Here is a 27,875-nt window from a genome sequence, read left to right as displayed (position 1 = left end):
ATAAACTACTACTATTTTTTTATTATTTGATAAAGAAATTATTATTATTATTATTTTTAATATATTTTTTAAAGAATTTATTTATTTTTATTTTTATTATGTTACACTAATTTTGCAATAAAAAAAAGTCTATACCCCTTTACCCCTTTCTATCTCGGACAAACCTAGAGTATTTTTTTATAATTTTCTTTTTATTTTATTTTTTGTCATTTAACTTTATTCCACACACACCATATTTATTTCAAAGTTAATTTTCTCTCTCTTCACCAAAGAAATCTGGAAAACTCTCTCATTCTCAAACAAACCCTAGCCGCCGCCTCCTCCTCCTCCCTCCTTCAGTGTGTCTACGGCGGTCGTTACATTGCTCCGCCATCTTCATTTTTGAAAATCCATCACCGTAAAAAGAGTCCCCTCCATCTTCTCTACAAAACCCATTTAAAAAAATCAGGAACGGACAACCTTCGCCGGTGACCACCACGCCGGAGCTTGCAACCACCGCGCCGGGAAAGAGCTTACGTGTTTTCATCCCGATCTGGGTCAGAATTTTTACACAAACACTTAAACCTGGGCTGTTGTCTTCATCAAGGTCAAGTTCTTTACATATTTTGTTTCCATTACATGCAACAACAACAATACAAATATGAAATTGGATGTGATTTTGTTTTATTTCTAGAGATGTAAAAATTTCTTTTGTAGATGAATCTTTTTTAGTTCCGATGCTACTGATAAAAAAGTCTGTTTTTTCAATGAATCTTTGATAGAACAGATTTTATTTTTTTTTAGTATAATTTAGTTCTTAGTTCTTTTTTCCTTCATATTTTAGCTGCACCAATATGTAATGTCTGCATCCGCCCCTAGTTGTAAGCATGTGGTAGTAGTGCTAATTTTTGGCTTTGTTCGAAGATTATCTTCCATGCATTTCCGCATTCTTCCTCTTCCTTGTTCCGGTGTCTATAATAATCCCACTCCAAATACATATGTCAGGTTATATCTAATCTCTATGGCTTGCATCTGACAGCAGAAGAACATGCTTGTATCGTATGTTTGTTACATGTCAGTTACTCTTCGATTGCATTCTATTTTGAAACAGTATGTGTACTTGCATGTCTGCTGCAGTTGAAATTTAGATTTTACTAATACTTTTTTTGGTGTTAAAAAGCAGATTCTATCCATACTTGAACGGAGCATCTGTTTTTAACCTTGACGATAGTTTTCCTGTTAATTATTAATGTGATTCTTTTCAACAAATTAAAACAAAGAAGTCTTGAAATGAAAAAAAAATATGAAAGAATTAACCTCTGTGTATCAAGTACCTGAATTCCTTTAATATGTGGGACATTACCTATTCTGTCATTGTTTTTTCCTTTCTGTTCGTAGGAAACTGATTTATCATTTATGTGCTTGATTTTAAACCCACTTATCAGATGATTGAAGAATGACTTTAACGAAACGGTATGTGCTGAGATTGTTCATATCAATAAAGTACATTACTGCAAATGTGGTAGATCGAAACAGCGGACGAATAGTAGCAACATCATCCACCGCAGAACATGACATCAAGCAGTCTCTCGAGTGTGGCCGGCCCTGAATGCAAAAGCAGCTGCTGTTGTTGGGGAAGTATTGGCCAGACGGCTCAAAGTTGAGGGGCTTAATGAAGGAGAAGGAAGAGGTATTCATGTAAATGTAAATAAGGAAATAGAAAAGAAAGGATTTAAGAGCCAAACCAAGATTTTGGCTGTGGTAAATGCTCTTAAGTACAATGGTGTTAAACTCGTCCGTGATGATGAAGATGATGGAAATAATCCCTGACCTCATTCATAAGATAGGAATGGAATCTTGTGCTAAGAACATCTCTGATACAACAAAAGTGCCTGGAAATGGATATGTCTCCTCTAAGAAACGAGACATATCCAATACGGGCAGTTCACTTCACTGCCACTCCAACTTGTTCATCATGAAAGGGAAAGGCTGAGTTTTCTAAAAAGCACAAAAACTCGGGTGTTTCTCCAATACGGCTCTTAATTATACATGTGCCCACTCATAGCACTTGTTAAAAACTTTAAAATGAATCCTTCAACAAAAAAAAAAAAACTTTAAAATTAAAATTTTATTTGGATGATTATGCGCATTCAACCTATTGAAATAATAAAAAAGCGTTAACGGTGTTTTATCCCTTGTAATATAGGTTATTTTCACTTTTTCTCCCTCTAAATTTTCTTTTTGGATTCCCTCCTTGTAATTTGCCGTGACTTTTTGGATTCCCTCCTTGTATTGAACTTGATTAGTTTTTGGAATGCAAACCATTTGTTGATGTGAAAATGTCAAAATAGACGAATTATTATGCTAAACTTGCGTTTTATGATTTCATAACTTGTAAATGACTTTTTATTCATGATGATGTGAAGGAATTAGAATGAATAAATGATAATATGGTGTTTGAAGTGATAGATGTCTTGACGTTGTTGCTTATGCATTTTTGTCATTTGAAACGATGTCGTTTCTCTAAGGTGTTAGTTGTTGATGATGATGATGAATTATTACATGCAAAATGACGACGATATTGATGAATGCATGTATGAAAATGAAGACGAAAATGATGACGATTTTATTGTTGAGCATGTGCATTGGTCGAGTCATATGTACATGCATCATAAGTGTCAGTTAGGATAATTATATCCAATGAAGATGATTAGAATATTTATATTCAATGAAGACGATTAGGATATTTATATCCAAGGAAGACGACCGAATACTTTGTATTCAAAATGACGACGATTAAGATACATTTGTATCTGAGGTGACGACCTCGGTGTTGATCGGTACCACATGCATATAGAGTCGTGTCTAGGCGCATCACATACATTCATTAATGATTAAATGTGCTATGTTTGATATGTGTTTGGCTAAACTTGGTGAATTATGTGTATTGATGAAATTTTGGTGATTGCATACTTAGTGAAATTTGGTGATTTATGAAGGTGTGAAAGTATACTTGATATGATATTACACTTTGTATGATTAACGTTGAATTAATGACAATGAATCCTTGTGAATAATATGATTAGATGTCATTGATCATCTGAAATTTGTTATGTCGTTTATTTTCAATTGATTATGCTTTAATTGGTTTGAATGATGTCTAACCCCTAGTGGTTGTTTGGTTGACCACCTGCCTTATTCTTATGAATGGGTAGACGGTGTGCATGATTAGTTGCTTAGCTTGCTTGGTGAGTTGGTTGAGGACAGCGGAAGCTTCCACCTTTATCTGCTTTGGAGTTTAGTAGTGTCGATATCGAGTCTTACTTTTGTCGTTGCTTTATGATGAGATTATTATCTGACTGTTGAGATATTTTTATGTTTTGAGCCTTGTTATGGCCTTTGAGCTTTTTACTATATGTACTTGAGGATGACTTAATGTCACTGAGATTTTTATGTTGATTGTTGAAATTTTCCGCTGCGATGTTTATGAAACTGAATCGTTGCATGTTTTTGAAATGAATGATGACGTGACGTCTAAACTCTTTTGAATATTTATTCTTTAAATTGCATGATTATTGCTTTCGGGGTTTAGAGCGTTATATTATAGTGCCATACATGACGATGCAATGTGAGAGGAGTGGTGAATACAAGCCACCTAAGACGAGGAAGAAACCGAAGCTTGAAGGCACGGGCTCAAGGAAGTGTAATTGTCTGTTTCGGTTGAAATGTTTCTTTGAAAAAAGAACACAAGAATGGTGGATTGCAATGCTTTGTGGAGTTCACGACCATAACTTGGCGCCAAATTTATCCGGCCACCTTCTTGCGGGTCGACTAAGAGGGGAGGAGAAGCAAAGAGTTATCGACATAACAAAGAGCTTGGCAAAGCCTAGGAATATTCTCACGGATTCGAAGGAAAAAACAAAGAAAGTGTGACACTCATCAAGCAAGTGTATAATGCACGAACTAGTTAGATAGGTTATGACACTTTTTGGTGGTATTACACCCCGACATATTTTTTGGAGGCCATTTGTGTAATTTTGATATTTATGGCCAATATGTAACTAATATTATATAAATATATGAAATTATTTTGGATTGTTTACGTGTCATTGTTTAAATTATTACAGGTAATTACCGGCGAATTTGTGAAATTTGGACCGTTTGGATCGTTTATGTGTGATTACGTGATTGTGAGAAAAACGATGTTTTTGAGGATCGATTATGTCGTATTATCTGATAATCTGGTTAAACTGACGTAATTCGGTTAAGTTATGAATGTGGCGTGATTACGGGTCATTCTACACTTTTCAAGTTTCAGTTCTATTATTGCACTACATTTATTGCAGTTTTTGTTGTCTGCTATGAACGTGAGTTAACTCACGCTAGTGCAAATGGCACGTTGCACAATACACTAGCGCATGTTAACTTGCGCTAAGCATTCAACAAATAAATCACAAATAACACTAGTGCATGTTAAGTCACGCTACTTATCTTAAGTTACATGCACTAGCGCATGTTAACATGCGTAGGGGCATTTCAGTCATTTACTTTGGGAATGAGCGCATGTTAACTTGCGCTAAGCATTCAACAAATAAATCACAAATAACACTAGTGCATGTTAAGTCACGCTACTTATCTTAAGTTACATGCACTAGCGCATGTTAACATGCGCAGGGGCATTTCAGTCATTTACTTTGGGAATGAGCGAATCCATTTAATGAGCAGAATTCAACTAGTTAATGCAGCTGGGCATGAATTCAATCCAACACAAATGAATTCAGACCTTGTTTTATTTTATTGGTCCATATCCCTAATTAATTAATCAAAAATAAACAAAACCCTAATTTATTACAACAACAAAGAAATCTCCTAACCATATGACGACCGACAATAATTTAGATGAATCACTTATGAGAATACAACAATATTAAATCTTTGAGAAGTGCTATCTAAAAACTAGGATTCGTACTTGTATCATTTTGTCTTAGTTTGAAACAAAATTGATCGATTTTGTGCTTTGTAATATTGTTGATGAAATACTAGGATCACATACGTGTATTTCTCGGTTTTAGTTTGAAACAAAATCGATCGATTACGTGATTTGTAATATTTTTGATAAAATACTTATTTGTAAAATTATAATCAAATTGGAAAACAAGAAGAATAAAATGTATGTAAGTAATCGTATTTGATATCATCAACACTTTTTCGATCTTTCCACCTCAACGTTAAATGATTGTTAAACATTTTTTTTAAGAAGCTAACTCAGTCAGCCTAAATTATCAGTGGGAGAATCAATCCTTAGACCTCGAGGAGGAGCACATTCTCAGGTCCCAAGCCAATACCACCATTTTTTTTAACAAAGTTGGATGAAAAAATGGATCAATTCGTTACAAAAAATAAAATTTAAGGATTAAAATGGTCATTTGTACTAACATATATGATAAATTTGAAACTAAAAGAAATAATCTGTTACAAACATTAAACTTAAAGTTTAAAATTTTAGTTTAGTCCCTATTAATATTTCAAATTTAATTTACTCTCTATAAAATTTTGAGCAAATTCTGATACCCTGAATGATTTTTTGTCACGACTTTTGTTCTTTATTTTTAAGTCAACTCAGATGCATCCATACTAGGTCGTTGCCAACTGACAATACATATAAGCTGGTGAACATTGTGAGAGGTAGGATGAGCAAAAGCTTTCAAGATATAATTGAGAGATGATAACACTCGAGTGCCAATTTCTTGAACAAAATGTTTGATATCCTCAAAGATACATTTGTTGCGAGAACACCAAATCTTCCAAGTGATAATGGGACAAATGAGGCCAATATTTGAAAACATGAGTGAAAGATTATATAATTAGACACTAAGAGCTCACATCGAAATAAAACCATAATTTTAAATCTCCAAATTTCATATACAAATTGATCAAAATGACAAAAATAAGATTAAAAAATGTAAATAACTAAATCGTTATTTGAAATTATGAACGATGAAAGTAATTTTATCTTAAAAAAGATTGAGATTTTTTATAAAACCAAAAATATTATCCGCACGCAATTAAATAAACTAATCTACAAAAATATTATCCGTGCATAACTAAATAAACTAATCTACACGAACAAATTAAATGAAATCTATTTAAGAGGTGGATCTGTTTCAACAAATGTATTTTCAGGCATGAATCCTAACTCAAATGTTGAAGGGGTTCAAGTATTTAATATTAATAATCAATGATGATGATGATAGAGATATAACAAAGTGAAGTATTATCCATTAAATTTAAATAGCTAAAACATTTTTACAAAATAAAAAAATATAGAAGAAAAGCTGCAAAAGTCTCTCTTTCTCTTTTTTCTCTTTTCTCTTCGATCTCAATTATTTCTACCTTCTTCTTGTTCTTGTTCTTGTTCTTGTTCTTCTTCTTCTTCTTCCCTCCCTCCAAAATCGCGTGCATCTCTGCACAATTTTCATCCCAACAATAATCTTCTATCTCTTTCTACCATACTATGTAAATTATATATTGCTAATTCATTTATTATTCTTTTATTAAGATCTAGGGTTCCGTGCTCAATCTCCACCTCCAAATCTCAACCGCATTTCTTTTATCCAGCTTCGATTTGTGTGCATTGAAATTCACCCTGTCCTAGTGTTAGAAAAAAGAGAAAAGGAATTTTGTATTTATCAAATTCAAGATTGATTTTTGAGTTTTGTGCTTTTTTGTGATTTGGTATTTGAATGAGAGATTGGTTTAGATGAGCATGGAGGTCGTTACTGATGCGGCGTCGTTGGACGTCGAATTGTTGCAGCTACCTGAGTTTTCCACTTTGTCCCTCAAAGCTAATCTCAATTTTGTTGAGAAGCTTTTCGAACAGTGGTTGTCTCTTCCTGAAAGTAATCGATTGGTAATGTTTCATTCAATTTTCAAACTTTCGTATTGCTACATTGCGTATTTTATTTCTTAGAATTTTTTTTATACATGCATGTGTGTGCATGAATTGATTAGAAATTGTTGGTGATGCTGAAAGGGGTGAGATATTAATTGTGGTTATTAAGAAATGATTGTTTGGAATTTAGTTAATTAAGGTTTGTGGGAAATATGCATCATTTTTACATTAAAGTTAACTAATTGACATAATTGTAAGGAGAGTGATAAGACGATTAGGTTGATTAGGACATATGGGTTAGGGTGATAACTATTTTGTGGTTTCCGAAAAAATAACTAAACAAATAACATTTATCGGTAAAAAAATCGATAGAATAGTAATGTCAACGTGGAATGCTGTTGCCACATCAGCTCAAAATTTGCTAATTAGATATTTGAGGTTTTTATAGCTCTCGAAAAGCTTCATGAGAATTATGACTTTGATGTGATTCTGCTTTTATCTTAAGCATATATTAAATAGTAGTTAGTTTCATCTGTTATAGTTCTTGCTCTTCTGAGGATTTCTGCTGCCAATTCTTGTAAATCATGCCTACTTGCGAGTTGTGTAAATGAGTGAGCTCCTGGTGATACTTGAAATGTAATGCTGAATTGCTGGGTTACAATGCCATACCATTTGTGCCTTTTTTGGGTTTCCTTTAATGTTTAAGTTGCTCCTTTTGATTACTCTACAAAATATAACATATGGATTTGGGATCCTGTTTTAATGCTTCCTTTGTTCATTGTGTAGGTAACATCGTTGCTCAATGACGCTAAGTCAGGTGCTCCTTTGAATGTTCCCGGGAATTGCTCTAGCCCAAATGCTGCAACTAATTCTTTGCCTTCCATGTTTCCTGCTGGAACCGCTCCACCTCTTTCACCAAGAAGTTCATCCGGTTCCCCTCGCATTGTGAAACAGAGAGCTGGCCCTTCTAATCTGGGTTCTCCTTTGAAAGTTGTCAGTGAGCCAATTAAAGAAGTGATACCTCAGGTTCAACAAATCTGATATGCTTTTATTTTTTATTTTTACGTACGGTAAAGTTTATTTGAAATATTCTCCAAAACCGAAAAAGAAAAGTACGTAGGAAGAAAACAATTGCAGCCAAGTTGACCAATATCATTGCATCTATGATGTTACAACTTTTCCCAGGACAGGAATCTGCAGAAAGCTAAAGCATACCCGGCCATATAAAATCCTATCCTTTAGACCCCTAGCAAGTTGAGCAAAACATTTATATATACGAGCATTTTGCACCAAAACCAAATGTGCCAAAGAATTGCATAGACTGGATATTACACAAAAGTTTTGCCTTGTTGTTTTGCTTAAGCTTGTTAGTGTTACCCAATCATATGAAACCTTCCAAAGTAGAAAGACACCTACCACCCGTTGAAATTTTAAAGACTACTGTTCAGTTCTCCCAGTACTTTATTCAACGGCACTTTTCTCTTATACCTGGTCTGCTGTTCAGCGTGTGTCTGTTTTTTTCCTCCTCTCTCTATTTTTGTTATGTTATGTTATGCTTACAACATAAATATTTTCCCAACTGCAGTTTTTCTTTCAACACGGACGGCCACCTCCAAATGATCTAAAAGAACAATGCTTGTTTAGAACTGATCAGTTATTTCATGATCACTCGGATGGACTACAGGTGCATGGTAAGATATCACACATATAACTAGCTTATAGCCTGCAGAGCCAGTTTGTTGCAACCTGGGAAAGATGATTTTAAATAAGTCTCATATTATAGTTTTCTAAATAATTAAGAAAATTTATTCTAATTAAGTTTAAAATCACGCACCTTCCCCTCTTTAAGTTGAGCAAAAATTACTGATTTTAGATGTTGCTGTACTCAAAAGCTGGTGATCTGTATAAAAATCACTTTCTAATGTAATAAAGTGTTGTAACAGCTAGTTCTGAGAATTGTTTTAATTGTTTCCTTGGTATGTCAGAATTCAAATCAATTACTAAGGAAGTATGCAAGCTGCCATCCTTTTTTTCAACTTCTCTTTTCAGAAAAATTGACAACGGAGCCGGTGTTGTGACAAGGTGAGTGCTTTATTTTTCTAGACACAACTTTTAACACTTTCCTGTCATGGATGGTGATCCGTGTTTGGGCTTTTGGTTACTTCTAAGTTTTTGGTTTAGATGCTGGAGGAGCATCACAATTTTTGTGAATCATTCAGAAAGATTTTACCACAACTGAGCTCCGGAGTCTTGATTATTGCAGTATTTTATTTTTTATTTTGTAAAAGGATGATTTTGGACTTTCTTTCATGAGTGAATCAAATAGAAAGTTGTCTCTTTACTTGGCTTCTTATTGACATCATCCATTTCCTTTAGTTTATTCTACTCTTTTTAAAAAAAAAAAAAGATTCTCAATGTACAACCAGAATTGCATTTGAATGAGTTACTATCATTGTGATTCTTTGGTTTATTGAATTCTCTAATACCACATGAATAATGTCGTAAGCCTATAAGTTCTTCAATGATTCATTATCTTCAATGCTGATTGATAGCATTTTCAGAACTGAGTTTAGTTTTACTAGACCTATATTGTATTTTCTAAATCTTCTTTAATGACGAGTATTGTTTATTCCTTGATGTGTATGACATAGATTTTGACACCGTATGTCCAATGCTTAAAGAAGGAAGAGCCAAAAATTAAAAAGGAGCGACCAAGTTAAGGCAAGAAGTGGCTCATAATATGGAAGCCTTAATAGGAATTAGTATTTTTATTCGATAGAAAAAGGGATCAACTCCCTACTTCATAGTTTTGAAAACCAGATCACCTGGTTCAACTAGTTGAATTGGAAACCAGTCAAGTGGCATTTTTATTTAACCCAAGAAACTGTCTGGATTTTGAACCGTACACTATGAAGGTTGTGACATGAAATTCCCGTTCCATGATCCGTGTTTAGCAGTTTAGGTAGTGAAAGCTCTGTTACCAACGTTGCTTCATCCAATTTGTGAATGTCGTGGACTGGTGGTTCGGCAGAGGAAGCTTACCTGAGTAACCTGAGACCAAAACCTCGGCTAGTGTTTATGATCTACCCCCACTATGACAGAATCTAAGTCTAGTGGGTTTGATGGACGCAGTGGGTTGGTCGCACAAGTTGAGATCTTAACTTCTGTGACTGTCGGCTTCCCCCATCCCCAATCATCCTTCCGGAACCATTTCCCTTTATTTTTGCCTCCATTTGGTTTTTCAGACAATGACATTTGAAACTCTCTTCTTCTCTCATCTTCCACTTTTGTTCTTGCCTCATGTTGCCCATTTGGGCAGCTTTCTAATTTGTACTTTGTACAACTGTTTTTTTTTTGAAACGGACTTTGTACAACTGTTGCGTCTTGTCTACTACATGTTGATGAAGTTCTTCCTGCACTGTATTTAATACCAGCTTTGTTTCCTTCTTTGTTCTTGCTTCCCCTTTAACAGTCTCCCCTTCATCACCATGGTTCAGGTTCTGGTTCTTGATTCTTAGACCTTCATCTTTTCCATTTTATTTTGTAACACAGATTGAAATCATGTAAGACTTTCCTTCAAAAAACTCCACCAAGTTGCACTTGGACTGAGCCCACCCAACATAGGGACCAAATGAGAGAGAACAACCTCTTAGTAGCTTCAAAGTCTCTGATAGCCTCTCTTTTTCACCTTTTCTTTGTAAATGTTGCTCCTTGAGTTCTCTGAAACTTGCAAACTCCCTCTATTCTCTAAGAATGTCAATAATGGCATCCTTCATTCTTGTTGACTCTGACAAACTTCTGAATTTGTCGATACACATGACTCATTGGTCCAAGGTTGGAGCTTCAGTACCAATTGATATGAATTGGTATTTTATTAAAAAGAAATGGGATCAACTCCCCAGTTATTAAGATATTGCACAGCTTCTAGGATCTACATATGTTATGCCAAACTGAACTCTCTTAAAAATGACAAGATAGCCTCTCTCTTCTCCTGTTCATCTTATTTATATACATCACACCGACCCTCTAACCTGCTAAACCTAGCTAACTAACTAAAGGGGTTATCTGTTAAAATAATTATACATTGATTTGTTGAATGGGTGCATGTTGTCGTTCTTGGCACTACACTATAAGCCTCCTTGATGGATTGCAATTTGCAATCTTAGTTGGATTGTATATTTCTAGGCATCCTACTCATATTTGGAAGTACATCATGTTCAAAATTTCAAATACTTTATCCTTTTCTGAACAAAACATTCCCTTTTTTCTGTTGGTGCAGAAAACTTTTGTTGAATAGTCTTGTGCCTTGTAATTTTTATTTCCTAGTATTTCTTTTTGCTTAAATCTGTGATTTAATGTTCCTGCAGGGAAGCATTTATTGATTATTGGATTAATGGCAACCTGTTGACAATGGATTTAGCTACTCAAATATTCACAATTTTAAAGCAACCACAGCTGAATTACCTAACTCAGGTTTTTTTTTCCTCCTTAATTATTCTATTTCTTCTGTTTTTCATTTAATTACCCTCTACTACTCCAAAAAGTGCTCTCAACTCTAGTCAATTTATTAAAACATATAATTTATTCAGGCCCTGATACATTCTATGATGACCTGTTATTTTGGGCCCTGTCTATTGATTTCATTAGCTTTGATATAGATCAGTGCCCATCTCTCTTACATTTGATATAGATTAGTGTCTATCTCTCTTACATTTGGACAATATTGTACTACATTTCAGGATGATTTTAAACCTGTCCTACGTGAGCTTTTAGCTAGTCATCCGGGCCTGGAGTTTCTGCAGAGCACGCCTGAGTTTCAAGAAAGATATGGTTTGTGATTTTCGATTGATGTAAACAAGTTTACATTCTTGCAATACGTAGTTCCTTAGAAACCTTGTTTTCCTTGAGGAGTTTTTATTTCACTTTTACTGATCATCAGTTTCCTTGAGACATACCCGGAATCCCGGATGCAGTCCCTTTGTGACTGTAGACGGTATTTTTGTGATGCATTCCTTGTTAATAATATTAGGTAAAAATCAATTCTATGTTTATTACAAATAAGGATAGCTGCAGCCAAAATAACTTGGAGTAACTGGATAAGATTGCATGAATATTGAACACAAATTATCTAAAGAATAAATGGGACAAATAGTTACCAATAGATATTTTTCTAAAATTCTGTTTGGCATCTTATGTCAGCGATTCAAAATGAAAAAGTGTGACATTGTATTTGGAGGCACATTTCATTGATCTAATGTTCGTTGGACAAAAATAATCTTCACTTTCGAATTCATAATTTATTTCCTAAAGTCTAAAACAATGCATAATTTTGTATAATAAGATTTTGAACTCAACTGAAATTTTTCAGTTATTTTCTTGCATGTGTTTCTTTAGTTTCTCCCAGAAAGATTTTTTTGTAATTTTATTTTTAATACTTCATTTATTGCTTTTGCCAATATCCAAATACTTGAATTTAATGAAAGACTCGGATACATTTAGAGGAATAGTCTAGGAATCTGCTTATCATTTGCTTATTCCAAACATTCTAATTTTTCCAATGAGATACCAGCAGAAGTAACTAGCTGTTTCCCAGTCGTAAATGGTGGGTACTGATTGCTAGTTATTTTTGTTAAAATCTCATTTTAAAGCATGTGTTCTTGAATAGCTTACTTGCTGCAATCCCATATCAGTAATCCATTTTTTGTTCATCTTTACAAGCTAAAACGATTCCAACTTGTGTTTTCACATCTATACCAGTCTCACCAATATGTTGTCACCATCATCTGAGGTTCTACAACATGTATTTGTTATTGCATGACAAAGCTTCTCTAATCAGGCCCATCTGAAACAAATCTTGCTTTGTATGTTTTTCATATTTCATAGACATAATACTAGCACAACCAGTTTATACAAAAAGGCCTTGAAGAGAAGTAATACATCATGTCACTTCTTTTGTTTTTTAAATATTTTCCATTTTTAAGTTAAATTTTCAATTAATTACTAGCCATAGCCAATAAATATAAATTATGTGTTGAATACCATTATATGTTTTTTGCTTATAGTTTTATATTTACTATTTTTGCTGATAATTGCGATTATTTGCATATATTTTTATGCATTGAAAAACTCTTCATGCATCTCAGTTTAGGAGAATTCCTCATTAAAGATTGTTGAAATGAAATCTATGCAAAGTCTGGTTTCTGGTGCTAATTTTTTTATTTTGTTTACTGGGTGCAATATTCTTAAATTGTTTTTCCAATGGTACAGCTGAAACTGTAGTGTACAGAATCTATTATTACATTAATAGAACCGGAAATGGTCGTATGACTCTGAGGGAGCTTAAGCGTGGAAATATAATTGATGCAATGCAACATGCTGATGAAGAGGAAGATATCAATAAGGTCTTGAGGTAGATATACTATCATTATTCTTAACTTCACACACAATGACCGTGTCTTTTTCATCCAAAACGATTATTACCGAAGTGCATTCATCAATTTTACTTTTCGTAATAATTGTTTGCAGGTACTTTTCGTATGAGCATTTTTATGTTATCTACTGCAAGTTTTGGGAGCTGGATACAGATCATGATTTCTTGATAGACAAAGAGAATCTTATCAGATATGGTAACCACGCACTTACCTATCGAATTGTTGACAGAATATTTTCTCAGGTTTGTGAGAACTACATGCTTCTTTTGTCTTTAGCCACAAACCCTACATCCCTCCACTTTCTAAATACAAGAAGTGTTTGGTTCACTGTCCATCCATTTTTTTATATGATTTATCCCATTATTTATTGAAGATTCAGATTTTGACTTGCTTCAATATTATCTCAGGTCCCGAGAAAGTTTACCAGTAAGGTTGAGGGAAAGATGGGATATGAAGATTTTGTTTACTTCATACTGTCAGAGGAGGACAAATCATCTGAACCAAGTCTTGAATATTGGTATTTATTTCCCATTTTTTATTCATTTCATTTGTCAGTTTTTTTTTCCCTTTCTGAAAGGAGTTATCAGACTAGTTGATGTGCAGCTCCAAATCTAAGGATTGTTTGATGTAAATTTATGCATGTTTTTATTTTTCTTTTTAAGGAACATTCAGGGTTAAATTAATCATACATTTGAAATTTTATAAGCTTCACCTCTCCTCTGCAAATCCCCCTCCATTTCCCCCCAACCAAACATTGTGTAGGGATTAAAGAGTGATAATGAAATGCTTTACATTTTCACTTCTTTCTCCATTTCCAAAGTTCACTACTAAGCGTGCAATTTGGAAAACTTGGATAGTTGACTTTGTGGTTGCCTTTTTCCTAAACTTTCTAAAATCATCAATGTATGAGCTGTGATGTAAACTCGTCTCGATTAGGTTCAAGTGCATAGATTTGGATGCAAATGGGGTTCTGACAAGGAATGAACTGCAATTTTTTTATGAGGAGCAATTGCATCGGATGGAGTGCATGGCCCAAGAGCCTGTGCTTTTTGAGGATATCTTGTGCCAGATAATTGACATGATTGGACCAGAGGTTTGCCTTTTCATTTTTGACTGGCTGTTTGATCATATGGCATGTCCCAAACTTATTTCATTTATACTGTGTCGTGTCTGATATCTAACATTTTCCAATTTCATATTGAAATTTTTTGCTCGGCAGGATGATAGCTATGTAACTCTGCGTGACCTGAAAGGTAGTAAACTCTCGGGAAGTGTTTTCAACATCCTGTTTAATCTCAACAAATTCATGGCATTTGAAACTCGTGACCCATTTTTGATTCGTCAGGTGCATACAATGTTTGTTAATTATTACTTTGTTAAGTATGGTTGACCATTATTGGTGACTTTTGTGGTAATTGGTACAATTGTCTTGTTTGAATAGGAACGTGAGAATCCAACATTGACAGAGTGGGATCGATTTGCTCATAGAGAATATATTAGGCTTTCAATGGAAGAAGATGTAGAAGATGTCTCTAATGGAAGTGCAGAAGTCTGGGATGAATCACTAGAGGCTCCCTTTTGAAATAATTGATGTAAGTGCTTTTGAAATGCGGCTAATCTTCTGAATGTGTTATATATCGCTTGAATGCAAAAAGTTGTAGGTCTTTGTTCACCTTGGTGTATATTCCCTCCTGCATTCATGGTTAAAAGTATTCAGTAATGTAACCCTGTCTAATATTCTCTTATTTTGCTAAATATATACAGGGTTCAAAAGAGATTAGTGCCCCATGATCGACAGACTGACCTTTGTTCAGGTAGGACACAGGATCAGCTTTTAAGTTGGATCATACCAGCTTTGCTTCTAATAATGGAAAATTCCAAGCTTCACTGTGGAATGTGTTTTCGATGGGCGGCCTCTCAGAATATTCAGATTTGCTGGTAGTGACATATAGTGATCATGGAAGTTTTGTTGCCTTGTACCAATATCCATGCAAAGTAAGGAGGTTTGCTCAGAAGTGAATTAGCAGAATGAATTATAGACATCATTGAGTATATTGCTATTTAGGGGCATCTAAGTTGTTAAGAAACTTATTAAATAGAAAGATTTTCTAACGTTTCAATCTTTAGTGGTTTGCTTCGATGATCAAGTCCCGGTTGTCCCGGATCTGTCAGAGTACATTAGTTTTTCATCTGTGCATTTGGTTGTTGTCTTTCAATGAATTTTTTTGCTAGGAATTCAAGAATTTAGAGAATAATGCTAGACAAATAAAATGTCACTTCTTCCTTTTTTGATAAATTATCTTTCAAGAGTTATGCAGGATTAATTTGAACACCTTTGTACAGTACATTGTCATTGCCGACTAACTTACACGAAATTAAACCCAGACGCAGTTTAAAAGACCAAGTCTATTAACCAAAATAAATAAATGATGACTAAGTCAACATCTGAATAAATAATTTTATAATTGTTTTGAGGAGACTCTTTGGAAGTCAAATATTTTAGGGTTAATAGTGTTTTTCATCCTTGTAATATATGCCATTTTCGGTTTTCGCCCCTATAAAAATTTTCGGTTTGATTTGCACCCTCGTGAAAATTTTATTTTTTGGAAAACACCCTTAATAGGCCATTTTTAGATTTTTTTTTTCAAGAAATTTTGGTTTTTGAATGGCAAGGGTGTTTTCCGGAAAATAAATTTTTTACGAGGGTGCAAATCAAACCAAAATTTTTATAGGGATGAAAACCGAAAATGACATATATTGCAGGGATGAAAAACACTATTAACTCAATATTTTATAAGGATCGTTGGAATTCAGTTGAATAGGCGTGGGGGGTAAACAAGTATGATTTAATCAATTGCTAGACATTTTCCTTTTGTTTTTTGAAGTCAGACATTTTCTATTTGTTGTTTTATACATTTATTTTGTCAAAGTCTTTTTTTTTTTCTTCGACTTATTGGCAAAGTCTTACTATTAAAAATTTGAGGTAGGTGAACAATTTGGCGACTCCTTCGAGTCAAATTTCAACTTATATAAGTGCATGAGCTTATAGTCACAGAATAATTGTTACTACTAATTTGGTAGAGTTAAATTTTGACGCAATGTAAAATATTTTATACCGTCAAATTATAACGAATATTACACATGATTTTTAAGTAATTGTAATTGAAGTCAAATGTTTGTAATGATCAAACATATTTATATTTGATAGTGTAATTTTTTTTTTTTACATTAACCGTATATACAAACTAAAACATTTGATAAAATAACTAAAATAATAACTTCAAGATATTTTTTTCCAAAAAAAAAAAAGAAGAAAAAGATCTATTTAAGCGTGGTCCTTCTTCTAATTTGTCTTTGGTGAAATTGAAAATTAATGCTCAAGACAAAACAATTTAAATAAACATGGCCAAATTTTTGTGTTAGAAGCTTCTAAGTAATTTCAACTTGTTTTTTTCCCAAGTTTTGGCTACTTTTCCTTCCTCTAACATTCGTTGAAAAGTATGCATAAACCACCAAATTTTGTGCACCTCAACATGTGCTTTTGAAATCTTAGATTTTTTGTTAACACAGACGAGACGAGAGAAAGTAGTGTCCATATATTTTTTTCCGTACTTATTTTGGAATGTTGAACTGAACGTACATGGTAAAAGACATGCAACGTGTTGCTTTTAGTGCTATTCGTATAAAGTATGTACCTTCCACTGTCCGGAAGGGTCATTCATATGGGGCACCAATTATTTATTATTTAATAAATGGAAATTATCCTAATCTTTTTAAGGTGCTCATTTCTTAATTTGATATATATCTGGAAAAAAGTTTTGGTGCATATCCTTATCATCATTTATGTTGGACCCCAATATCAATAACTTTTGTTTTATTTAGTTAAAGAAAATGGATTCCACGATAACTTTTTTCTTAGGTAAAAAAAGGATCCCCCAGTAAACTATTTCGTACTTGGCTTGATGGAAAAAGAATAATTGGCATGGTGGTGGGAGGAACACTTATTGGTACACCTAGGAATCAGTTAGTTTGTTTATTTGAAAGAAAATACCATGCATGGATTTTTAATTTGTCAATAAAAAAAGATGAAATTTATTTTAATGTATATCAACAGTTTATTGTCGGAATCTATCTATAGATATTAGATAGGAGGGAAATTCTCCTCTTTTCTCCCTATTTGTTAGATTTTCGAAGGAATTTCCAAAGAATATGTATGATTATTTTCATATTTCATTAAAAAAAGGTTAATATTTAGTGGTTTTAAAGCAAAATTAATCATTTTCACTTTATTTAAATATAAGTTCAGTTTTTTATGACTATTTTATTACAACGGAATATTGGTTCGCATGAAGGACATTCTTAAAAATGCACTGGTATCTTTTTTGAGAATAATTAGATTAATTTATAACAAGATTGGATAAATTCAATTTATAATAATATTCACAAAGAATTACTGAGGAATAGAAGAGAGATGAGCAACAAATTATACAACTAACTCTTTTTAGATTGTAAAATCAATCCTCTTAAACACAACATTAATAAACATAAGGGACATAACATTGTTATACATGATCCTTTAAACTCTTTTTAGAAGGCCAACAACCTATAGTGCTAGGAAGCCAAGAGTGTCAAACGTAAATAATATAGAATTATGTTGATTGTCAGAAAACACTTTCTTATGATTAGCCACTTGACTTGATGCAGTTTTGAGAGTTGCAGGTCCCACCGTAAAAGCCTCGATCTTCAATTCCATAAAGGAGAAAACTCAGTCACTCTTGATAGAGTTACCAAAAGCTTCATTTGAGGTGACACGTATGGTAATAGAAAGTAGAATAGACTCAAGTAGTCTACTTTTACTTTCCCTACCCTTGTTATTAGGGAGGCTAGAGGTCTAGTATCCCTCTTCTCAAGAAGTTAATTTCGAACTTGCTTTATGATCCTTAAAAACTTTGGCCGAGGGTTTTGTCTTAAAAGGTACATTAAACGGGACAAAATTTGGAACATTAAAATTGAAGGCAACATTTCTCTAATATGAAAAGTATTTTAAATGCATTGAAAGTTTTGAGACAATGCATTCAATTTGTATCGGTGATAATTCCTCAATTTTTTTATCACTTGATAGATTTCGTAAACATTTTGGATACTCAATTACTACTTAAAAGATTCATCAACAATTCTATTCAACAAGTTATTTGTGAGATGAATTTTCAAGAAGTCCTTCGCCTTCTTCAACATCTTATGACTCACAAATGCATGTATAATTACATCTTTATTGATAAAGATTTTTGGTTTAAAAAAGCATATTCCTAACTTTTTTTTTTAACATGTGTTTAGAGAGGTTTGTTGTTATGCAGATTTTTTTGACAAAACTCATACATTTTTCAAGATTAAGTGTGATCTTTGACAAGTTCTTCCACAAAAGTTGAAAATTGTGTTGACTATCGGGGTTTGATGCTCTAGACTTAATTGTATTCTTGGTGTTCTTGTTTTTCTTTTTTCCTTTGTTATTTTAAAAAAAAAAAAAAACAATTACAAAAATTTAAAATTGAATACACGTACGCCTAGGAAGAGAAATAAAATAAAGGTGAAATCACATTCGGTTCATATAGTTATGAGATGTAGGTTGTCTGTTTGTGATCAAATTGTATGTGTAGGTGGCTATAAAGCTTTTTTTTTTTTGTTTACATGGTGGCTATAAAGTTAAGCTTAGTTACATTATCCAATCAAGTGATGGCATGTACCTGGCCTTGATACACAAATTTGCATGAAAACGATCTAATGCATGTTTGGTTATGTGTTGTAAAAAATTGATTTTGATTTAATTGATTTTGTAAAATTGATTCTTGTTGAAAGTAATTGAAAGTTAAAGTGATGTGTGTTTAAATATTTTTATGTAAAAGTGAGTTGAATGATAAATTTAAGTGTTAAAATCAATGACTCAAATTTCTAACTTCAAGTGGTATCAATCCTTGAGTCAAACACAATTTTATTAGAAAGCAAACAAATTCAATTCTACACGTTTAAAATCAATTTTGGTCTCTCCAGTGATGTCAAATGCACACCTAATATTTATGTGTTACAATGGTTTCCTTTACAAACACGGGTGTTCCTTGCCATTCTTATTGCGAATTCCGGATTGCCAAAGAAATTTGATTTCTTAGTTTTCCTTGTGTATTCTATTTTTAAGCATAGTGTCTTTCCATTTTGAGCTGTCAAGAAAAAGCATAAAAAAGAATTCTCCTTCTTTTGAAAAGGAAAATGAAAGAGTGAATGAATGAGCAGTGGCAATATTATAATTATGCTAAATTCAAAATCAATTTTAGAAAAATCTTAAAATTATCGAATATGATTATAACTTATATTTGAAAAAAATTTAACAACTAGATCCTAAATTCAGGGAAGAAGAATGCAACTTATCAAATTTAATGGCTAAATAGAATTTCACGACTTTTGACGGAAAATATTGATATAATACGGTTATAAGTTGACTGAGTTGGTAAGCTTCTTGGCTGTGACATTATCAAAAGAAAGAATTCTTTGACGTGATGTTGGTTTTTTTTTGGTAGAAACGTGAATCGTGATGTTCGGTTTAATTAAAAGTGTTAGTCCAATCTAGTTATATAAGATTTGTTAGCATAATTAGAGCCATTTTTTTAAGTGTAAAATTAAATTGATTATCAAATAAGATAATTTAGTAATTATTTTCAAAGGTTTTTTGTGAATGAAAAATGCAATAAATTTTACGTTGATTCATACCACTAATCCCTCGACAAACTAGAGTTTAGAGTTTTAAAGTTGTTGTATATCCAAGATAGAATTTGAACCCAAAATTTTAGTTAAATAAGAAGAGACATGTCATCTCATTTAAGTGTTTTTTTGGTAATTTGATACCATTTGACAAAATTTATGTACAATTCTTTAAATGCTTTTCGTATCATTCTAAATTAAAAATACATTTTTTTTGGATATATCAAACTTATAGAAAATTATGGATTTAAAGAAATTATGGTGATTTTAGTTAAGAACCATATAAAAAGCACATAAGAAATTGTATCGATAGATATCTTACTTTTCAATAAATAATTTGTTACATATTTAAAAATATCGATCAATTTTTATACACCAAAGGACATATTTATAATTTTTTAGAAATAAAGGAACTTGCGATTGTTTTTTTTTTAAGGAACTAGCATTGCTTTTTTTGTTCTACAGATTTTTTACTAACTTATATTGCTTTATTTCCTCTTTTTTTCTTAGAAAATTGTTTTATCTATACTATATATAAAGAAAACAACCATTTTCAAGCACTTTTGTGCTGATTTTTCTCTTTCCAAAAGTGCCGTCAATTTTAAATACAAATAAATAACACATGTAACAAATATATAAGAATAAATTTAAATATTAAAATAAAAGTGTAACAAACACAAATGTCTAATTTTTTCTTTTATCATTTAAAAAGTGTAACAAATTAAATGAGTGTATTTATACTTACTTTTTCATTATCTTAAATCTTAATTATACTTTTAAACAACAACTTTTTTTTCTAATAAAAATTGTTGTTGGTGTCATTAAAAAAATAAAAATGTAAATTATATTTTTTTGTTATATCGTTAGTTTCATTGAAATAGATAATCATGATTAGTTTAATTTGTTATAATTTGAAAGCAAAAAACATTTATATTTTTACTTTTAATCAAAATTAAAATTTCATAAAAAATACCGTTGATATTTTTCAAACGTTAGCACGATAAAAAGAGCGAAAAACGGATACGTTAGTGCCCACGTGTCCGTCTTTTCGCTAGTTTGTATGATTTAACTATTATATTTTTTCAAAAAAAACTTTTATTCAATTACAATCGATCAAAATATTAGGAATTGGTTTGTTGTTCACTTGTTCCAAATTTCCTAACCTTTTTTTCCGCAGAGAATCTCTATCTTTCTGTTTTTTTTTATTCTTTTCATATTTATAAAATAAAATATTCAAAAGATAAACCCTATTTTATTTAAAAAAAAAAAAAAGAAACTAATAAAACGGATGTAACGGTAGTTAGTTTTTTTGATAAGCAAAATATAAACAGAATAAACCCTCCCGTAACGTAGTTTGTTTTGAATGATACTATCCCACCGAAAGAATATTCCCTTTTCTAATATGCCAATAGCACATTCCACACTTTCACCCTCACACTCTTCACAGTTATTTTCTCCTTCTATAAATAACCCTAACCTAACCCAAAAAAAAACTAAGAAACTCGATAATCAAAATCGAAGAAAAAATTGTTGAGATGTGCGAAACCCTAAAAACTAAGTACCAACTCAGCGAGGAGATCGGTCGTGGTCGTTTCGGTACCATTTTCCGGTGCTACCACCCTGACTCCGCCGTACCAACAGCCGTCAAAGTTATCGACAAATCTCTCCTCGCCGATTCCACTGATCGCGAGTGTCTCGAAAACGAACCTAAATTCCTCTCTCTTCTTTCACCTCACCCTAACATCCTTCAAATCTTCGACGTTTTTGAAAACGACGATTTCTTATCCATCGTCTTAGAGCTTTGTCAACCTCACACTCTCCTCGACCGTATCGTTGCGAATCCTTTAACGGAACAACAAGCCGCTGCGATAATCAAAAAGCTTCTCGAAGCCGTTGTTCACTGCCACCGTCTCGGTGTCGCTCATCGCGATATCAAGCCGGATAACATTCTCTTTGATTCTGAAGATAATCTCAAATTAGCTGATTTCGGTTCGGCGGAATGGTTCGGCGACGGCGAGAAAATGAGTGGAGTCGTCGGAACACCGTATTACGTGGCACCGGAGGTTCTATTAGGAAGAGATTATACAGAGAAAGTTGATGTGTGGAGCTGTGGTGTGCTTTTGTACATAATGTTGAGCGGGATTCCTCCGTTTTACGGTGATTCTACGGCTGAGATTTTTGAGTCAGTTATTAGAGCGAATCTCAGGTTTCCTTCTAGAATCTTCCGTTCTGTTTCTTCTTCTGCTAAGGATCTGTTGAGGAAGATGATGTGTAGAGATGATTCTAGAAGATTTTCTGCTGAACAAGCCTTGGCGCATCCTTGGATAGTGAGTGGAGGTGAAGCAATGAATCTGAATTAGAAGATGTAGAAAGTGTTGTGACTACCGGAAGCAGAGGAAACAGAGCACGGTGGTGTAAATTTTCCGATGAAGCGATGCTGAGTAGAATTTTCTCTTTCTTTTTATGAATCCAAGAATCTAGATATGAGTTTTTAGTTTTTTTTTTTTTTTTTTTGTTGAGATAGAATCTTTTATGGGATTTTCTATCTTTTTTTGTTTATCATGTGAAAAATAAAAAAGTTAGGAGGTAGAGAAGAGAATCTGAGGCTGAAGAATCATACTCTTTTTTGCTTTTTTAATAGAAGGAGGAGTTTGAGGCTTAGTCTGTAGATCTGGTTTTTGTATCATACTACTGCTACTACGGTATCATAATTTTCAATGATAAGTGCTTTTGTTTATTAATTCCTATGTCTATTATTAATTCCTGAAGAAAAAAATTATGTCTATAATTAATAATTTACCAATTTTCCAGAAACGAATGTGAATCCTTTTTAGGAAACAAATAGAGGAATGATGACTTTAATTAATCTTGTTAAAAAAATGAGCGAAATTCATATTATGTAAGTATAACGACGTCTTTTTTATAAAAAAGAAAGTGGGGCAATATAGTAAAAACTTATCTTTTCAAAAGTTGCGATTTTTGCCTCTAACTAATTAAAATACAAAACAACCACCTATGTATTGGATCTTTGGCAGTTTTTTGCCCCCAATACCACTTTTGATTTAGTCTTCGCTGACGTGACACCCACAATGGCCGACACGTGGCACCTCACTTAAGGGATGTGGGTGTCACGTCAGCGAAGACTGAGTCAAAAGTGATATTGGCGGCCAAAACTGCAAAAGATCCAATATATAGGGGCTATTTTGTATTTTAATTAGTTAGGAGCCAAAATCGCAACTTTTGAAAAGATAGGGGGCTAAAAGTGCGATTAAGCCTAAAAAAAATTATTCAATTTAGCATGGGACTTTTTTTTTTAAGGAAAATTCAATGATAAGCTACATCTTTAATTTTGGCTAGAATTATAAGTAAAAATTTATATTTTAAATTTATTCATTAAATGGTGTATGTGGTCTTCATTATAGACCACATACATCATTTAACGAATGAATTTAAAATGTTGATTTTTGCTCATAATGGTCGGATAGTGTAGTTTATAACAGATAAGCTAGTTAATTGATTTTGTAGTATTTGTTAAAAGAAATGCATATAATATTTATTTTTTTCAATTACGATTATAGTGGTAAAATTAAGATAAAAAGTGATAAATTATAAGCTACTTGAATCGACTTATAAAAAATTGTTATAAGCTCATGTAAAAAATGACGGTCAGTAAACGAGTCTTTCTTTTTTTTAATCATACGAGCTTATAAGTTAAAAGTCATAAACTCAAAATTATGTCTCCCAAAGAGACGTGACACAATAACTACCCTCATTTATTGGGTAAACATGTTGGAAATCGAACTCAAATCGCACCAATAACCTTAGATATGTGGAACAAGTGTCAACTTCAATCAAATTCGAAACAATCTCAAGTAGCAACAACAACATGGTCTCATCCCCCCTCACCTTCTCTTGTCTCACTAGTGAAAATATTTATTTTAAATTGAGTTTACTCCACCTTTATTTCTAAGGTATGTAATATCCATGTATTTTTCAGTTCATCCATATTCGGGTCTCATCAAAAATAACATCCCATATTATGAAGACATCCAGATAACCAATGAAGACATATTTCACAATCCTATCATCAAACATGTCTTGCTTGATATATGTATGTGCTAAAGCTTAGTAAATGTACAACGTTGAGTATTATGTTAGGTGTTTTGAAGTCTATGGTTGTTGACGGATATTTGTTAATCAAGTAGACTGATATACGAACATCTTCACCGCCATAAACTATTGTGTAACCCAACCCAACTCCTAAAAGCGTGAGACTTTTATATTTTAAAATATGAACTCATACCCTTTTAGAATTATCACCACTTATGGTAAGAATTTACAAAAAATATCAAAATTGATATTGATACATTAAACATTTAGATCCGAGCACGAACTCTAACTCCATTAATCACGTGTGTCAACTTTTTATAGCTATTGTTTAACCTGTGTATCTAAATTTATGAGAATAAATATTGTAAAGGTCTTGTTAACGAGTGCCTTTGGAGCACTATTTAAGCATGCTAAATTAAGTAATTATTTTTTTAAAATATCAAAGTTTTCAATTTCCAATATATTAATTACACAAACTTTTGTACAAAGTTACCATTTAAGGTCTTTAATAAGTGCCCAAGGACACTGGATAGATTTAGAGTGGCTCTGCTTGAAAAAAAAAAAAAAAGATTTAGATTGGCTCTTGTACTTTTGTGGATTCATTTTATTTTAGGTCTTGTCTTGTTTTACTTTTACGACTCCAATAGAAAGGATTTGAAAATTTGTCGTTATGTGTTGATAGTTTTCTTTGACTGATCTGATCCTATATGTTTATCTTTTTTTTTATGGTATATGTGTTGATACTTAACAGGTTGAAAAAATGAAATTGGCCATTTGATAAGGCAGCTCCAGTCAATCTTTTCCTATGTTATAGTGGTATTTAATAATTCAACACAGTGATTCGTGATGATAAGGAGAAGAAAACACAATAGTAAAGTTTACTTTGAAAGAGTTTAAGGCAACATAAATGGTGTTTACTAATAGTCTTCTCCCGACTTTTTCTTCTGGGACTCAGTTATTTATTTTTTTTATTTTTTTTAACGAAGGCTAATACAGGGAAGGCATCAGATAATAAGAGGGACTCAAGTAACTTCCTCAAGACTAAATATATAATAAAATGTCTTGTTAACCGGTGTCTTCAGAGCAATAATTAAAGAATCTACGAATAAAATTTTGTCTTGTAAATGTAAGATGTTACTTTTGATAAGCCTATCTCTTTAGTGGGGAGCATGTATAAAATTCTGGCGAAAATTCTGGCCAACAGGTTGAGGCAGGTTATTGGGAGTGTAGTGTCCGAGGCTCAGTCTGCTTTTGTTAAAAACAGACAAATTCTTGATGGAATTCTGATCGCTAATGAGGTGGTAGATGAGGCTAGGAAACTTAAGAAAGAACTTCTGTTGTTCAAAGTGGATTTTGAAAAGGCGTTTGATTCTGTTGATTGGGGGTATCTTGATGAGGTTATGGGGAGTATGTCGTTTCCGGTAGTGTGGCGTAAGTGGATAAGAGAATGTGTTGGTACCGCTACTGCCTCTGTCCTTGTGAATGGAAGTCCTACTGATGAGTTCCATCTTGAACGGGGATTGCGTCATGGTGACCCTTTATCTCCTTTTTTATTTTTATTGGCAGCAGAAGGTTTGAATGTGTTGATGAAAGCGTTAGTAGACGGAGGTATGTTTTCGGGGTTTAGAGTGGGGCGTGCGGATCCGGTGGTTGTGTCTCATCTACAGTTCGCTGACGATACGCTTCTTATTGGGAATAAAAGCTGGGCTAATGTGCGGGCGCTGAGGGCTGGTCTTGTTCTGTTTGAAGCTATGTCGGGATTGAAAGTTAATTTTCATAAGAGTTCTCTGGTAGGGGTCAATATTAATGATTCGTGGTTGTCAGAAGCGGCATCTGTGTTGGGGTGCAAAGTAGGTAAAATCCCGTTTCTCTATTTGGGGCTCTCGATTGGCGGCGATCCTCGTCGACTTTTGTTTTGGGAACCTGTTGTGAACCGTATTAAATATAGATTGGCTGGTTGGCAAAGTCGGTTTCTTTCCTTAGGTGGCCGTTTGATTCTTCTAAAGTCCGTCCTGACTGCTCTACCTGTCTATGCACTTTCCTTTTTCAAAGCTCCGTCAGGTATAATCTCTTCCATTGAATCTTTGTTTAATAAATTTTTTTGGGGAGGGGGTGAGGAAAAAAGAAAAATATACTGGGTTAGGTGGGATACTTTGAGTATGAGGAAGAAGTATGGAGGGTTGGGGGTTAAGAGGTTGAGGGAGTTTAACATTGCTTTGTTGGGTAAATGGTGTTGGAGGTTGTTATTGGAGAGGGATGCTTTGTGGAGAAAGGTGTTAGTGGCTAGGTATGGTGTGGAGGATGGGGGCCGGAGTTGTTCTTCGTGGTGGAGGGAGATCGTGAGGATTAGAGATGGGATAGGTGAGGGTGGCGAGGGATGGTTTGGGTCTTGTGTTAGGAGGAGAGTGGGAGATGGGGCAGATACTGATTTTTGGCGTGATTGTTGGTGTGGAGATGTTCCTCTTTGTGTCCGGTTTAGGCGCCTTTTTGACTTGTCTGTTCACAAATCAATCTCAGTTAGGAATATGTTCCTGCTGGGGGTGGATGTGGGCGGGGAGGCGTTGAGGTGGCGTCGGCGGTTGTGGGCTTGGGAGGAGGAGTTGGTAGAGGAGTGTAGGGCTTTGTTACTAACAGTTTTTTTGCAGGAATCAGTGTTAGACAGATGGCTCTGGTTACCTAATCATGATGATGGGTATTCTGTTCGTGGAGTCTATGACATGCTGACATCACAGGAGCAGCCCCAGTTACACCATAATATGGACTTAATTTGGCATAAACAGGTCCCTCTCAAAGTATCTATCCTTGCTTGGCGACTACTGAGGGATCGGTTACCCACAAAACATAATTTGGCAAATCGTGGCATTCTATCTGTGGAGGAACGATTATGCGTTGCTGGATGTGGGATTGTCGAAGATGTTACTCATTTGTTTTTGTCTTGTGCAACTTTTGGTGCATTATGGCCGATGGTGCGGCATTGGTTAGGAGTGGTAGGTGTCGACTCTCAATCAACTTCAGATCACTTTGTGCAATTTATTCATTATGCAGGTTGTTCGAGAGGGCGACGGTCTTTCTTCCACTTGATTTGGTTGCTTTGTGTTTCGGTGCTGTGGAATGAAAGGAATGATAGGCTTTTTAGAAATAGACAAAGTACTGTGCCTCAATTACTAGATAAAGTGAAATTAACTTCGTTGTGGTGGTTAAAGGCTAGTAATGTTGTATTTAGTTTTGGCACACATCAGTGGTGGTCGAGCCCTCTTTTATGTCTGGGTATTGACTGATTTGTTTGTAATTTTTGCTTAGACTCTGACATTTTTGTGATTGTTGGGCACATCCTGTGCGATAACAATTGCGGTGTCCGTTTTAATATATCTCATTTTTGCCTGTTCAAAAAAAAATGCTTACGTAATTTCTTTTTCAAAAAAATGCTTACGTAATTTTTTCATGAAAACTTACTTATTTTAGATGCTTAATCATTGTCCTTAGGACACTAGTTAACATTCTCCATAAAAAAATAATTATAAATTTGCAATAGATTTAAACATAATCAAAATCCAACTAGTGTGTTTTAAAAACACTATTGAATAAATATATTAATAAACAAGTTATTGAAAAAATTATAAATTGAGTAAGAGTGAAGATCTAATTTCATCTTTCATAATTTTTCTACAAACCAATTTAATCCGTGATAAAAATAAAATTTAAAATAATCATTGATA

At 33.4% G+C, this 27,875-nt stretch overlaps 3 protein-coding genes and 1 pseudogene across 3 annotated transcripts; all 4 read left to right on the top strand.

Moving 5' to 3' along the window:
• The first annotated feature begins 202 nt into the window (after positions 1 to 202).
• LOC11407474 (uncharacterized) lies at positions 203 to 2,348 on the top strand (annotated as a pseudogene).
• Positions 2,349 to 6,320: 3,972 nt separating this feature from the next.
• LOC11435115 (probable serine/threonine protein phosphatase 2A regulatory subunit B''delta) lies at positions 6,321 to 15,626 on the top strand. The gene is made up of 13 exons (XM_003590905.4): positions 6,321 to 6,889; positions 7,658 to 7,897; positions 8,457 to 8,562; positions 8,857 to 8,953; positions 11,239 to 11,344; positions 11,611 to 11,701; positions 13,139 to 13,280; positions 13,397 to 13,544; positions 13,710 to 13,819; positions 14,239 to 14,395; positions 14,522 to 14,647; positions 14,744 to 14,894; positions 15,067 to 15,626. The coding sequence occupies exons 1-12, from the start codon at positions 6,740 to 6,742 to the stop codon at positions 14,882 to 14,884; spliced, it is 1,614 nt and encodes a 537-aa protein (XP_003590953.1). The 5' UTR covers positions 6,321 to 6,739; the 3' UTR covers positions 14,885 to 14,894; positions 15,067 to 15,626.
• Positions 15,627 to 21,501: 5,875 nt separating this feature from the next.
• Positions 21,502 to 22,790, top strand: LOC11434611 (phosphoenolpyruvate carboxylase kinase 1). The gene has a single exon (XM_003590904.4). It carries the CDS (start codon positions 21,585 to 21,587, stop codon positions 22,407 to 22,409), a length of 825 nt encoding a protein of 274 aa, XP_003590952.1. The 5' UTR covers positions 21,502 to 21,584; the 3' UTR covers positions 22,410 to 22,790.
• Positions 22,791 to 25,328: 2,538 nt separating this feature from the next.
• LOC112418623 (uncharacterized) lies at positions 25,329 to 27,240 on the top strand. Its single transcript, XM_024775056.1, has 3 exons — positions 25,329 to 26,215; positions 26,324 to 27,146; positions 27,205 to 27,240. Exons 1-3 carry the CDS (start codon positions 25,329 to 25,331, stop codon positions 27,238 to 27,240), a joined length of 1,746 nt encoding a protein of 581 aa, XP_024630824.1.
• The last annotated feature ends 635 nt before the right edge of the window (positions 27,241 to 27,875 follow it).

Source organism: Medicago truncatula, chromosome 1, assembly GCF_003473485.1.
Source record: "Medicago truncatula cultivar Jemalong A17 chromosome 1, MtrunA17r5.0-ANR, whole genome shotgun sequence".
Classification (NCBI taxonomy): domain Eukaryota; kingdom Viridiplantae; phylum Streptophyta; class Magnoliopsida; order Fabales; family Fabaceae; genus Medicago; species Medicago truncatula.
Note: the sequence above shows the minus strand (reverse complement) of the source record. Positions and strands in the feature narration are given on the sequence as shown.

What these genes read in the sequence shown, in the direction of transcription:
- LOC112418623 (XM_024775056.1), top strand. Translation starts at nt 25,329, where the DNA reads ATGTATAAAATTCTGGCGAAAATTCTGGCCAACAGGTTGAGGCAGGTT. An exon ending in CTTTCCTTTTTCAAAGCTCC is followed by an intron (nt 26,216 to 26,323) that starts GTCAGGTATAAT and finishes TTTGAGTATGAG; the next exon opens with GAAGAAGTATGGAGGGTTGG. An exon ending in TGCGGCATTGGTTAGGAGTG is followed by an intron (nt 27,147 to 27,204) that starts GTAGGTGTCGAC and finishes TTCATTATGCAG; the next exon opens with GTTGTTCGAGAGGGCGACGG.
- LOC11435115 (XM_003590905.4), top strand. Translation starts at nt 6,740, where the DNA reads ATGAGCATGGAGGTCGTTACTGATGCGGCGTCGTTGGACGTCGAATTG. An exon ending in GGATGGACTACAGGTGCATG is followed by an intron (nt 8,563 to 8,856) that starts GTAAGATATCAC and finishes TTGGTATGTCAG; the next exon opens with AATTCAAATCAATTACTAAG. An exon ending in TGAGTTTCAAGAAAGATATG is followed by an intron (nt 11,702 to 13,138) that starts GTTTGTGATTTT and finishes CCAATGGTACAG; the next exon opens with CTGAAACTGTAGTGTACAGA.
- LOC11434611 (XM_003590904.4), top strand. Translation starts at nt 21,585, where the DNA reads ATGTGCGAAACCCTAAAAACTAAGTACCAACTCAGCGAGGAGATCGGT.